This window comes from Rattus rattus, chromosome 10 (assembly GCF_011064425.1).
Source record: "Rattus rattus isolate New Zealand chromosome 10, Rrattus_CSIRO_v1, whole genome shotgun sequence".
NCBI lineage: Eukaryota > Metazoa > Chordata > Mammalia > Rodentia > Muridae > Rattus > Rattus rattus.
In genome coordinates this window covers 7,789,224-7,804,036 of record NC_046163.1, presented here as the reverse complement: position 1 = coordinate 7,804,036, position 14,813 = coordinate 7,789,224, and the positions used below count along the sequence as shown (strand labels likewise).

The following is a 14,813-nucleotide window of genomic DNA, read 5'->3' as shown; positions in this document are numbered from 1 at the left end:
TCGCCTTATGACACCATAGGCTGTAGAAGTAATGTTGGAAATAACTGTACTTGCTCCCTCTAGTTTATAACATTACATGAGAACTTTCCAAACTCATACTCTCCTTAAGGTTTGGCCGGCTGTGGGCTGGGGTAGCTTAGTGGTGGAGTGGCCGCGTAGCATAGCCCTGGGCTCAGTCCCAGCACAGAGAATCCATGGCTTGTGGGCCAGATCTGGCCATTGTCTGTTTCTATGTGGCTCCTAACAGTTTTAATATTTTTAAAAGTCTGTATAAGAACACACTAGAAGGTAACAGATTGTACATGGCTCACAAAGCCAAAATATTGGCCCTTTGGCTTTTGCTTGGCAAGCTGTCCAACTCATTGCTATAACAGGATGTTGTTTCTAAAGTTCATCCACTATGAAGTTCAGCCCTTCAAAGTGAAGGTTTGGTGGTTTTTATTATAGGTTTATGCAGATATCATCACTATATAAGTCTAAAATATTTCAAATACCTCAGAGAGAAGCTGTTCCTTTAAAATGTCTATTATTTGTGTGTGATTGTTCATGTCTTTTAAACTCCTAGAATTCTGTGATAAATTTCATGATCATTCTTTTAAGTTGTGTCCTGGGGTTTATCTAGGTAATTCTCATTAGGAAACATTTCTGTTCGACTAGGGTTTCATGGGAAATTTGCTGTCTTGGCCATTCATTTTGTCTTTGTTTTTGCGGTGTTACCTGGCATGTAGACGTCTTCCTTTGGTTGTGTATCTGGTATGAGGATCTGCCTGCTTTAGACTGGGCCAGTGCCTGAGCTGTGTGACCAGAGCTAGTTGGGTAGAGCATAAGCTGTTGAATTGCACTAGGAGAATGACTGGAACCATGGCTCTGGGGCTAGGCCTATGTATATGAAGGGAAGGATGGGATGGGAGAGTGAAAGGGCAGCTCACCAAGCCAAAGTGGCTCACAGACAAAGCAGGCTCTAGGGCCTTGAGTTTATAGCTTAGTTGGTAGGTGTTAAGATGGCAGCATGTGGAGGGAAGAGTAGGAAAGGAAAAAAGGAACTTAGCCTGCCGTGGCTACTAGTGAACAAGCTGATTTGAGGCCAGGTATGGAGGTAGGCCTGGCTGTGGAGATGGGGCAGGGGCAATTGAAACTCATCTGTGTTACAGCATGAGCAGTTTTAAAGAAATCCTTTCTAATATGCCATTATGTGAAAGTGCTTTATGCTTACGATATATCACATTCTGTTTATCCATTCAGTTAATGGATATTTTACTTACATTTTTTGTTTACTATATAATATAACATTTTGTATCTACAAAACAATTTCATATGGCTATGCTTTCCTTAAACTGGTTGCTTTTAGTTTATTGTACATAGCACTACTTTTTAGTTCTTCTTGAAGTTTTTATTATCACATATTACTTTTACATAGTGGGTTTTATAAATGTATGTATGATGATCTCCTTTTCTCCTAGTTAGTACCTCAGGGTTTTACTGCTGTGCACAGACACCATGACCACAGCAACTCTTATAAAGGGCAGCATTTAATGGGGGCTGGCTTACAGGCCAGAGGTTTAGCTGTTATCATCAAGGTGGGACACATGGTGGTTTGCAGGCAGACATGATGCTGGAGAGACTTGAGAGTTCTACACATCTGAATCAGCAGGCAGCAGGAAAAGAGAGTGACACTGGGCCTGGCTCGAGTATCTGAATCCTCAAAGACCACCCAATACTTCTTCCAGCAAGGCCACAGCAGTGTGGCTCCCTGTGAGCCAGTGGGGCCCACTTTCATTCAAAGGAGCACAGAGCCCCTTTCATTACTTTCTCCTGTCTTGTCTTCTGGTGTCTGAGTTGCTTGCAGGGACATAGGTGTGGATGTAGGCGGAGGATTATTTACAAGAAGAGTATAGGCAACTCAGCAGGGCCTATGCCAGTGACGGTGTCTCCCTCCCCTAGCAACCACTAATACAGCACTTTACGTGCATTGCCTTCTCAGGATGCACTTCTAGAAATAGAATGACCGGGTCAGAGGACATACATACAGAATTAAACCTTTGAGTGCATTTTACAGGTTTAACTTTTCGTTTTTAATTTTAGTGAACTCCATTTAGCAACAACGTGGCCTCATTTGACAGAGGGGATCATTGTAGACAACGATGTTTATTCGTAAGTATGTTAAGAACTTCATTCCAATAAATTAATCGCAAGTACTTAGTACAAAGTTTTATTTTTTGAAAAATTTTTAGACTTGTTTGTATTTATTTGTGATGAGTTTTTAAGATCATCTTCCCAAAGGGGAGTAAACTATTTAAATCTTATGATAGTGGTCTCTCTACCATTTAGTGTGTGATTCTCTTGAACTTTTCTTAGCTTCTAAGAATTATTGTAGGAGTGGGAGTATAGCTCACTGGTAGAGTACTTGCCCAGTGCGTAGAAGACCCTAATCTTGACACCCTCTCCCCCTCACTCCCAAATTATTTCATGAAATGCTTTTAAGAAGTAGTGCGAGGGCTGGAAACATGGCTCAGTGGTTAAGAGCATTAGCTGCTTTTCCAGAGGACCTGTATTCAATTCTTAGTACCTAACAGCAGCTCACGACTGTCTGTAAGCTTGGAGTACAGTGAAAGAAAAAAGCATTAGCTCTTTCTTACTCTGGGTGTGGGACAGTGAGAAGCAGACACTTTGTCTTTTCACAGTTAAAGGGAGCTCACTGTATCTGTCGATGGTAAAAGTAACAACATGCGTGTCCTCACTTAGGGTGTTTAGATGCAAAGAAGGAAATGAAGACATAGTTTTAAAAAGCCTGTTGAACCTTAGTGTAGATGTTGTTAAAGTTTACATTTATATATCAATTTGCTTTATCCTTCTAGTATCTTATGTCTGTGTGGTGTTTGTGTGTTATGGTACCAGTGTGGCAATCAGAGAATAATTGGGCTCTCCTACTGTATGGGTCCTTCCTGGAGATAGACATCAGGGGATCAGGTTTGGCACCATCCTCCTGGCCATGAATTTTTTGTAAAAACATATGCATAATACCTCATTAGTAGATCCTCTACAGTATTCTTTAGGATGCAGAATGCTTTTGGGTTTGTCCAAGGTTTGTCGTCCCTGTTTTCATTAACAGTGATAATGAAAACAATCCTGCATGCTTGTTTCTTATTTTTTTTTTTGTTTGTTTCTTATTTTTTATTGTAGTCTTTAAACATATATTTGTCTCACTTGGTTTTTAGTGCACATCTCATGATTTTTGAATTTTTAAATTTTGTTTTGATCTTGGTAGTCATTGATTACATATGTGTGCTACTCGACCTCGTTCTTGTTCTGTTGCACCGAAGCATGTTTATCAGTCACATTACTGTCTTTCTCCACTCTAGCGATTTGGATCCTGTTCAAGCTCCCCACTGGTCCGTTAGAGTTCGAAAAGCTGATAATCCCCAGTGCTTACTAGGTAAGGTGCCCTCTGTTCCTTTTCTGGAGATTTCCAGATTGAATGCTGAATACATCTCACCTGTTCACAATATCGTTGTACAGTTTTGTGACCTCCTCAGATGATGTGTTATAGAAAAAGTACTTGCCAAATACAGTGAATCTTTTATTAACAGCAGTAGCAGAATCTCTTCCCTTACTGAATCTATACTTAAGCATTCTCTGTAATGTTCTCACATCTTGTTTTGCTTTTCTCATGTTACTCTGTCACCTTTTCCCAGCACAGTCTGCATCTTTAATTGAGCCCTCTGTCTTAGTTAGGGTTTCTGTTGCCACAACAAAACACCATGACCAAAAAGCAAGTTGAGGAGGAAAGGGTTTATTCAGCTTACACTTCCACATTGCTATTTATCACCAAAGGATGTTGGGACAGAAACTCAACAGGGCAGGATCCGGGAGGCAAGAGCTGATGCAGAGGCCATGGAAGGGTGCTGCTTACTGGCTTGCTCCTCATGGCTTGCTCAGCGTTCTTTCTTATAGAGCCCTGGAGCACCCTCCCACCATGTGCTGAGCCTTCCCCTATTGGTCGATCACTAGTGAGAAAATGCCTTACAGCTGGGTCTCATGGAGGCATTTTCTTTTCTTTCTTTTTTTTTTTTTTTTTTTTTTTTTTTTTTTTTTGAGCTGGGAACCTAACCCAGGGCCTTGCGGTTGCTAGGCAAGCGCTCTACCACTGAGCTAAATCCCCAACCCCATGGAGGCATTTTTTTAGCTGAGGGTCCCTCCTGCCTGGTAACTCTACCTTGTGTCAAGTTGTCCCAAAACTAGCCAGTGTACCTTCCTTGTCCTTTGATATCCCCCTTGGCTTGTGATGTGATGGTACAAGACCATTGACTTAGTGTGCATTAGAGCAGGGCTGCTTAAACTATTACCACTTGTGATCCTTTTTACTGAGACATCTTTACATGACAGGCGGTATATATAAAATAGGTATGCAGATCAAACAAGTACTGAGAAATGTATTCTAGGATGATTCTTCATGTGTGTGTGTGTGTGCATGTGTGTGTGTGTGCACGTGTGTGTGTGTGCGCGCATGCACATGCACACATGCTTTTGTTATAGCTGAAATCTGTATATTAATGAAATAGATATGCTCAATTTCACATAAGAATAAATCTTAGCATTCTCAACATTTTTCAGTGTTGATGTCTAGTTCTGTAATTGTCATTTTTGAAAATGTTGCTTTGCATAAATACACAATATAAAATGGCAGGTTATATGTAGGGTCATCTCAGAAATTGTTGGAAGTTCAATTCTAATAGGATCTTCAGGTTATCAACTTAGCAGCTTTTAAAGTAAACATTCCAAGGATACACTTATTTTATCCTTATATGCTGAGGAGGAATGATAAGAAAATGCTGCCTTTCTTTTTCTGTAATTATAGCATTCTGTTTATACAAAGGCAGAAAGCTTTATAAAAATGCTGTGCTGGGTATCATGCAGTGGTCTGAACTGATTCTGTGGAAGGCAACATTAATTGGGGCTATGTGGAGTCACAGCATCTGCAGGGCAGAGTGCATCCTGGGAGTTCAGAGGCAGGGCTGTAGAGGAGTTTCCATGCAACCCACGTCCGCACTGCCAGAAACATCTTGGATTTATTACATGTTTGATTTTGAGTTAATTTTCGATCATTCCACACTCAGAAGCCTTTTACTGTTTGCATATTTTTTATGTGTAGAAACCATTCTTAACCACAGTTTAAAAAGCTAGACATTGGGCTGGAGAGATGGCTCAGTGGTTAAGAGCATTGACTGATCTTCCAGAGGTCCTGAGTTCAATTTCCAGCAACCACATGGTGGCTCACAACCATCTGTAATGAGATCTGATGCCCTCTTTTGGTGCATCTGAAGACAACTAAAGTATACATAATAAATAAATAAATCTAAAAAAAAAAAAAAAAGCTAGACATTGGGGGCTGGAGAGATGGCTCAGCGGTTAAGAGCACTGACTGTTCTTCCAGAGGTCCTGAGTTCAATTCCCAGCAACCACATGGTGACTCACAACCATCTGTAATGGGATCTGATGCCCTCTTCTGGTGTGTCTGAAGATAGTGTATTCATATACATTAAATAAATAAATCTTTAAAAAAAAAAGCTGGGCATTACACCCTTTCTGCCAAGTTGTATCACATCTGTAAACCTATTTTATGGAGAGAGGGGTATGTAAATATACTTTTGTTCACCTAGCAGGATTTTCGATTAAGATTAAGAGAAATACAGCATAACTTTAAAGTACCTTGAAAAGTAGTAATTGCCTTTCAGAATCTATATCTGGAATTGTTACTCTTTTTTATCTTTTTCTCTGCCCCCCCAACCCCCAACCCCACTTTAAGATAGGATCTCCCTGTGTAGCCCTGGCTGGCCGGGAATTCATTGGGTAGACCAGGCTCACTCTGTCCTTGAACTCACAGAGTCTACCTGCCTCTGCCTTTTGGTTGCTGAGATTAAAGACATGCTTCTTTTTCCTTTTTATAAGGCTTATTTCTCCAGGTCTTCTGAAACCCACAGGTCTTCCTTATTTCCCTTCTTACATTCAGTACACATGAAGATGTTTTCTGTTTCTTCTACTTAGTCATGCCTACCTTTACTCTGTATCATCTGACGTTACATTCAACTGATGATTAGTAAAAGAAAATAGTACTTAATAATGACAGTTATGTTTCTTCAAAGTATTTTTTAGTTCTGTTTTTTAAAGATTTATTTATATTATATGAGTACGCCACAGCAGACACACCAGTGGAGGGCATTGGATCCTATTACAGATAGTTGTGAGCCACCATGTGGTTGCTGGGATTGAACTCAGGACCTCTGGAAGAGCAGTCAGTGCTCTCAACCGCTGAGCCATCTCTCCAGCTCTAGTTCTGTTTATACATATAATATTTTTAATTCCTTCAGAGTTTCATACTTTTTTGTTTAGCTCTTAGTCATTATGTGTTATTCATCAAATGTCAGTTAGCACTTGGCCTGTATGGTAGCTGATAGTGGAGAAAATGGTCTGCCTTGGGTGAGTTTGCCTAGAGCCTTAAAGAGACAGCATTGTCAGTAATGAGTGTTGAACAAAACCACATCCTAAGCTCTTGAAGCAGCGGCCTCGTCAGTGGAACAGAGAAGTTGGTACACACCTCCCAGCATGCTAAGGTGATGAAGCACAGTAGTCATGTGTATGCACGTCACACGAACCAGCGTGCTGCTCATAGGAAGGGCAGTGTGTGTGGGATCATAGTTGATGTATTACATTGGCAAATGTGCCTACGATGACCTTCAAATACTTTCTTTTTCTTCACCTTATCTGATGGCTTTTGTAATAACTTGAGAAGCATTCTAATTTTAAGTTACTGTCTCATAATCTCACCCACCTCTTCGTATAGTTTTTAATGACAAAATTACTAGAATTTTCTATATTCTATATTCTATTTTCTATATTTCTATGGAAAAGAAATCAGGAAATGTTAGTTAATTCTAAAACTTAAATGTACACTTTTTATTTTGTTTTGGTACTGAAAATTCTTGTTAAACTTGTTAAATTTATTGGTGCAAACATACCCCTCCCCCCTCTTTTTAGAGTCACTATCTTATGTAATCCAGGCTGGTCTTCAATTTACTGTGTAAGTTGAGGATGACTTTGAATGCCCCATCTTTCCCCCTCTAGCTCTCAAGTGCTGATATTACAGGGGTGCACTGCCATACACGATTATAGTTGAAAGAAGTTGACGGAGGGAAGACAACAGCCCTCCCCCAACCTCCCAATGGAAAGCTTTGTGGAAGAGAGTCATGGTTCCACGTGCAGCTTCCTGGGATCTCAGTACTTGGGAGGCCATGGCAGGAAGGGAGCAAGGTCATGGCCAGCCTGCTGCTCTCTATATAATTCTTTTATTAAAAATGTTTTTTATTATACTTATTTGGGGGAGATATGGCATTCAGGTACCGTAGCTTGTATGGGGATAGGCAACTTGAGGGGATTAGTTCCTTCCACCATGTGGGGCTGAGCCATCCTGTCAACACCAAGCATAACTCTGTAGCTCTTGAAAACACAGGAGATAATTTTTACCTTATATCACTAATATCAACCAAAGATGTAATAGCTTCACATTGCATGATTTCTTTATCCTCTAGGAACATCTTCACAGCTCATTTTTAATATGTGTGTTTAATTGTTTCAGAATTATTATAGGATAACAGGAAAAATTATGTATAATAATACTGGTACTTCTATGATTTAGTGATAATGGATATTGGTAACTTAATATTATGAAGTGTATTGTGTTTTCATTCATTCTAGAAGGAATTTTTTGTTTTAGAAATAGGAATAGAAGCATCTTATTGAGAGAGAAAGCGTTCTTGAGACTAGGAATAGGCTAGTGAGCTCAGGGGAAAGCATGTATCCCAAACAGGAGGATACAGAGGAGGGACGCTTCTCTGTCCCCAGATGGAAGAAAGGAACAAGATCACTTCTGAAATAGGGTCAGTTTTTATCTTCCTCACAAAAAAGCTAAGACAAGGTTTCTCTGTGTAGCCCTGGCTGCTCTGAGACCAGGTTGTCCTTGAACTCTGTCTCTGCCTCAACTATATCTTTTCAGTGCTCGCTGCTGCTGCTGCTGCTTTTTTTTTTTTTTTTTCAGGCTTAAACTTCAAAAATGAATAACTTTTTTCTCTATAGGTGATTTCGTTACTGAATTTTTAAAAATTTGCCGTCGAAAGGAATCAACTGATGAAATTCTTGGACGATCCACATTTGAGGAAGAAGGAAGAGGTAACCTGCTTTTCCTTTTTATGTTTTTATGCCTTTGCTCCTTGGCACGTGTTCTGGCAACTCTTTACTCACTGTGAGCTGAGAGGGAGCAGCAAGTGTAGATGGCGTTGCTGGCCTCTCTATTCAGGCTTTACCAAAGCAAATGTATTTGAGCACTTCCCAACCAAAAAATAGTAAGACGGTGTCTGTCCATAGTGGAAGTCTCCAGAGGAACAGTAACTTCCGTGGTATCTTTGGCATCCATGTTTATGTAAAGCAGAACACGTGAGTCAGAAGTTTATAATCGTAGGATTCTGAGAACATTTAATACTTACGTAAAGAACCCAGACATGTAAACGTCATCATCAGCTGACTGACCACTTCTCCTGCAACTTTTAGTGATATAATTTGCATTCATTTCTACTTTATAGACGTTGCTGATATAACTCATGCTTTGTCAAAGCTGACTGAACCAGCACCAGTTCCAATTCATAAATTATCAGTTTCAAACATGGTACACACTGCCAAGAAGAAGATACGGAAGCACAGAGGAGAAGAATCACCCCTGAACAACGATGTTCTCAATACCATTCTCTTGGTAAGTAGCTGCCTTGCTTCTATGTGTATCTGCATAAGCACATGCTAGTTATATATATATCCATTCCTTCTTTATGGCAAGCACTGAATTAACTTAAAGTATAATCAAAGTTCCACATTCAGAGACTGGTTAGTGGGAAGACAAGGTGTACTGTTACAGTCCTAGGTTGCAAGTTAGAAACAGGACAAGGAGGTAGTGAGAAGAGAGCAGAAAGTGTGTGTGTGTGTGTGTGTGTGTGTGTGTGTGTGTGTGTGTGTGTGTGTGTCTGTGTGTGTCTGTGTGTGTGTGTCTGTGTGTGTGTGTGTGCGCTCGCTTACATGCACAGTGGAAGTCGGGATGCTTCCTAAAAAGGATTTTGGGTGCTGAGCAAGGTTTTGCTAGGGATCAAGCCAGGGTCTTCTCCATGCCTGTGCATGTTGACCAGTGGTATTTGTAAAGTGCTTCCCTGAGAGAGATCAGGGTAAGGACGAGCAGGTAGCTGGAAACCCGCATGATGTACCACTGCCCTTTTGTCTTAACACCACTTGAAACAGATCAGTTTATGACAGGTATTGAACTTTTCAAATGTTCTTTTGACAGTAGCCTACAAAAATCTAATGAGGACTAGAGAGGAGAAAAGAGGGTCAAGGTGTGTCCCAGTGTAGTTGGAATGGGTGTAGCCAGGGAGCACATGGCAGGGTGAATACTGACTTCCTGCACAATGCTGAACAAGTCACTGCAGGTTTTTCATCTCATAAGTGAAGCTGGTACTCTGTGGTGCACACCTTTAATCCCAGCACTTGGAAGGCACAGGCAGGTAGATCTGAGCTCTGTCTACATAGAGAGTTCTAGGACAGCTAGAAATGCATAATAAAGAGCCCTTGTCTCAAGAACAGGAAAAAAAAATGAAGTTGATAATACTTGGTAAAAATACTTGTTATAAAATTAAAAGGCCATATGTGGTACTACCTGGCATGTAATAGGCTTTTATTAAATGATTGTAATTGCAGTGTTTCATACATGGAAATCTGCTTGATCTTTTCACAGATCACATGAACACAGAGGTGTTTTTAGATTTTTATAGTTTTGACTGTATTTAAAGGGATTCACATTTTTAAAATATGGGATTTACTAGCATTTGAATCAGTGTGATGAGATTTTTGCTTCTGTGTTGTTTACCTCACATAATCAAGTAGTTGATTATTTGAATGAAAAATTTCTGAGTTACTGAAAATATTTTCCTTTTTATGACAATATAGAATCAGCTGGACATCACAGTAAAAATATTCTCATAATTTTAACAGCAAATCCACTGGAAAGCCAGTGTCTTCTATGGGTTATAAAATTGAACAGAATAGACAGACAGATGTAGTAGCTTCTGTCCGTAATCCCGCCCCTGCACCTGGGATGCGGAGCAGGTGGGTCTCGGAGTGCTGGACCTTCCTGGTCCACTCACTGAGTTCCAAGTTAGCCCGAGCTTTCCAGTGAGAACTGACTCTCAAGAGAGAAGGTTAAAAAATCATCACAGAAGCTAAGTATAATGTGCGGTTATCCCTCCCCTAGTTTTTGTTCCCAGACGCTGCCTCTGAGAAGCCATTGGATGGAAGTACTTCAGTAGACAATAGCAATCCCGCAGCAGAGGCTGGAGACTACGTAAGTTGGAGTTCAACACTAAAATATTGTAAATGCACTTTAATCGAGGGGTTTGCTGAACATCTAGAGATACCTAAGTAGCTCTTCATTGGAAACTCCTCTGGGAAAACTGAGTGGCATCCACAGCCACTCAGATGATGGTCTGCTTAGATCTGTGTAGACAGCATAGGAATCCTGTGCATAGAGAGCTCTTGGGCCTTCATTTTAGAGCTCTTGATGATCCTTAAGTTTGTCTTGTCGTAGATTCTGATGGGGTAATTTTGATGAAATATTCTTCTTACATACTCTTTAAGTATGCAGATTTGCTGTTAACAGAGTTTGCTCTGTTTTTCTTTTGTTAAATTTAGACTCTCTACAATCAGTTCAAGTCTGCGCCCTCCGACAGTTTAACATACAAACTGGCCTTGTGTCTTTGCATGATCAACTTCTACCATGGTGGGCTGAAGGGCGTGGCACATCTCTGGCAGGAATTTGTTCTTGAAATGCGTTTCAGATGGGAAAACAACTTTTTGATTCCAGGGTAATAATTTTAATTTCCAATTGTTTAGATGTTTTTTTTTAATCACTAAATATCTGACTTCTTTTAGGAGTTCTTTGTAAGAAATATGGATACAGGTTGACTCAGATGTTCAGTGCAGTACATTTCTAATAGGAGAAAAGGCCTGACAACGTAAATGCCAACAGAAGAGTGCTTCAATTGTGCTGCTTGTCTGTAAAGTTTTCTTCTAGAATCTTTTATTGTTTTGTTTCCCGTGGTGTATTGGGGTATGAACTCAGGGCCTCGTATATGCCAGGCAGGTCCTCTGCCACTGGGCTACCTCTGCATTCCTCAAGAGCCTTAACACAGAAACTATTTATGCTGGGCATGGTGGCAAATGCTTTTATTCCCATCACTCAGGAGACAGAGGCAGGCAGATCTCTTGTGCATCCAAGCTCAGTGTGCTCTGCAGAGCAAGTTCCAGGCCAGCCAGAACTACATGGTTAATTAAACCCTGTCTCCGCAAACAAACAAACAAGATTAAGTCATAGAAACTGTGTTAGTAATTAGGTATGGTAAAAACATCACAGAATGCTTTCAATTATGTCGATATGTAGGTGTAGAAAAAAGGTTGGAGTGTTAATAGTTTTCTCAGGTCTGAAAGTACATTTTTTGTTTCTTTGTATTTCTTAAATCATCTGTACATATACTTTATTACTTGAAGGGAAATACCTTTAATCTATAATTTTAGGCATTAAACATAATCTAGAATTTTTTTAAAAAAATTTTTTATTTCATTTTATATGAATACACTGTAGCTGTCTTCAGACACACCAGAAGAGGGCATCAGATCCCATTATAGATGGCTGTGAGCTACCTTGTGGTTGCTGGGATTTGAACTCAAGACCTCTGGAAGAACAGTTAGTGCTCTTAACCACTGAGCCATCTCTCCAGCCCCAATCTAGAATCTTTTTATATGACATTTCACTGATTGCATAGACTTAACTGCGCATACGTGCCAATACTGCTTGGCTAGTGCTTGTCTACCCATGCTAAGGAGAGGAGGATATGGCTAATGTAATGGCCACTAACCTGAAAGTGTTTTGTGTTAGGACGTTTGCCAGTCTCTGTTTATCTGTTCCTGTTTTGCTCTGGAACTTACTGGCATGCAGAAGCACACTGAGTGGAGGAATTTAGTGACTTAGAACCACACACAGGGAGTCCAGGATCTCACTGACAAAGTAGAGGTAGAGAGAGACCATGGTCTATAATGGGAGTCTGCCTGTATACGACTGAACAGTGAATGCACAGATGAGTTTAGTTTGTGATATGCAAAGAACTACACTAGTTGGCTCCTGTGGTGAGTTTAGACTCCAGTTTCTAACTAGCTTGGAAGCTGTTATGAGTTTGCCCTTATAGTTCACATTTTTTTAATATTTGATGTTGATTGTGAAATAGGATAAAATAAATTTGAACTTTTAATCATGTGTATCTTTCTGGAACCTGGCTTTCTTAAGTACGGAAATCTAGTTTTGGTTTCTTAACTATATAGTTTTAAAAATTGGCAATGTATAAGTAGGCTTATCTGTTATAATTTTACTAAAACTCTTTCTTTTCCTTATTTGGTAGACTAGCAAGTGGACCACCAGATCTAAGATGTTGTTTACTACATCAGAAACTACAGGTAACGATTTCCCATAGCTCGTGTACACTTACACACACACACACACACACACACACACACACACACACACACACACACACACACACGCGCGCGCGCGCGCATATGCAGAACTTGAAGCATAACCTGACACTTAAGTGTAGGAATGACTTACATAGGCTGTCTTCCTTGTGCCGCTTATGGAGTGCTTACAATCTCTGTAATTTGTCCTGGGAAAGAGTAGAAAGAAATACTGAAGCAATCGATACATACTGCTTCTCTCTAATTCAACCATAAATGTTATTTCTGTTTTCTTCAGATGTTAAATTGTTGTATTGAAAGGAAGAAAGCTCGCGATGAAGGGAAAAAGACGAGCCCCTCAGATAGTATGACTAAGGCATATCCAGGGGATGCTGGGAAAGCTGGGGGCCAGCTTGGCCTGGACCATCTCCGAGACACCGAGAAGGAGAAGGGAGAAGCAGGGAAGTCCTGGGATTCCTGGAGCGATAGTGAAGAGGAGTTTTTTGAGTGCCTCAGTGATGCCGAAGACCTTAGAGGAAACGGGCAGGAGAGTACTAAGAAAGGAGGCCCCAAGGACATGGCACCCTTAAAGCCAGAAGGACGCCTGCACCAGCACGGGAAGCTCACACTGCTGCATAATGGAGAGCCTCTCTACATTCCAGTGACACAGGTAGGCGCGCCAAAACGTTAGACTCCGCCGCCCTTGCTGTTGAGTAGCTCCTTCCTAGTAGGGGATGATTGGTTTTGGTGGGAGAGATTGTTTCTGAAGCCTTAGCAGATAGTGTTGACATATTTAAGGTGATTTATTAATTTGTTGAGAATTCTGTACAGTGTACTTTGATCATAGTTAGTCTCACCTTGTCCTGGTGACTCCCCTACCTACCTTCCCTAACTTTGTGCCCTCCTTTTTTTTTTTTTTTTTTTTTTTTTAAATAGCCCATCGACCAATTGTTTTACCCATATACCCTTGGTATGGGGCCCTCCCTGCAACATGGTTGGCCTTTACCCTTAAAGAAAAACTGAGTCTCTACCCTCCCCTACCCTCGAAGCCATCATCTGTCCATGGCTCCTCAGCCACACTGACATCAGGGCTCATGAACCCCTTTCCATTCCGTGTTGGCAACTATAGCTGCTGTGAATCTATGAGTGCAGTGGCTGGGTCATATCCACAAGATGCTGTATGCCACTCCTCCACAGTGGACCCTGGGCCTTATGGAATTACTCATTCTTAAACTGTTTTCTTAGATGTAGACGAAATGCTTGGAGTACTCCAAAATAGAGTATGGAAAGAGCAACATAATCATCCTTCAGCTAGGGCTGTTGTTATCTCTTCAGACATGTTGTATACCATTAGGACAGCAACTCAGAGTCCAGGGAAGAACAATTTATTTTTGGTGGTTGGTTTTGCATACGTGATATGTGAATACTTATTATGTTAAAGAAAAAGCAGGCTACTGCTTGCTCACTGATTCATCTCATCCTCAGAAGTAACTATTACTACTAGAGTTAAGTTTTTTACACTTGTTCTTTTGCATTTATGTGTGTATATTGATATTTATGATTTGGCTTCATTTCTGAATGTGTGCACTGATATGCAGCGTGTTTATCCTGTCAATGCCATTAAATGGACACCTGTGTCATTTATAATTGCTGCACATGATTCCAAAGTGTGGAAGTCCTACAGCTTATTTAATTATTCCTGTTGATCACTGTGTGTGTCATTTGCAAGGGTTTGCTCTTTTGAGTAGTCTGTATCATGAGTCCGTGCCATCGTTGACATAAGAGAAATGGCATCACCAGGTAATTGGGTCAGCGTTACCAAGTTCCCCTTTACTGGTTGTACCTGTTTTACATTCTGGTCAGTGGTAAATTAAGGGTAAAGAAATAGTAATTCTCCCACTTTTTCCCTTTTCATAGGTGTAGATGGAATGGTTAGTATGTTCTGACACACTGTAGCCATAGCATTGTAGCCAGAAAGTACAATAAGGTTCTAGCACTGACATTACTTACACGCTATTTCACTTTCATAACTGTTTCCAGTCCGTATCATTGTCAGTGGTGCAGGGTCCTTCCTTCCTTCCTTCCTTCCTTCCTTCCTTGCTTGCTTGCTTGCTTGCTTGCTTTCAAGTATTCATTTATTTTATGTATATGAGCAAACTGTAGCTGTCTTTACACACACCAGAAGAAGACATCGGATTCCATTACAGGTAGTTGTGAGCCACCAT

At 40.5% G+C, this 14,813-nt stretch overlaps 1 protein-coding gene across 1 annotated transcript in view; it reads left to right on the top strand.

Moving 5' to 3' along the window:
* The window catches only part of Rab3gap1 (RAB3 GTPase activating protein catalytic subunit 1), a 70,523-nt gene that overhangs the window by 43,107 nt on the left and 12,603 nt on the right, over window positions 1-14,813 (top strand). The window contains exons 10-17 of the mRNA XM_032915549.1: window positions 2,083-2,151; window positions 3,360-3,433; window positions 8,128-8,220; window positions 8,631-8,797; window positions 10,340-10,429; window positions 10,777-10,949; window positions 12,537-12,591; window positions 12,887-13,258. Coding sequence (XP_032771440.1) covers window positions 2,083-2,151; window positions 3,360-3,433; window positions 8,128-8,220; window positions 8,631-8,797; window positions 10,340-10,429; window positions 10,777-10,949; window positions 12,537-12,591; window positions 12,887-13,258 — 1,093 coding nt within the window. The remainder of the gene's footprint in view (window positions 1-2,082; window positions 2,152-3,359; window positions 3,434-8,127; window positions 8,221-8,630; window positions 8,798-10,339; window positions 10,430-10,776; window positions 10,950-12,536; window positions 12,592-12,886; window positions 13,259-14,813) is intronic.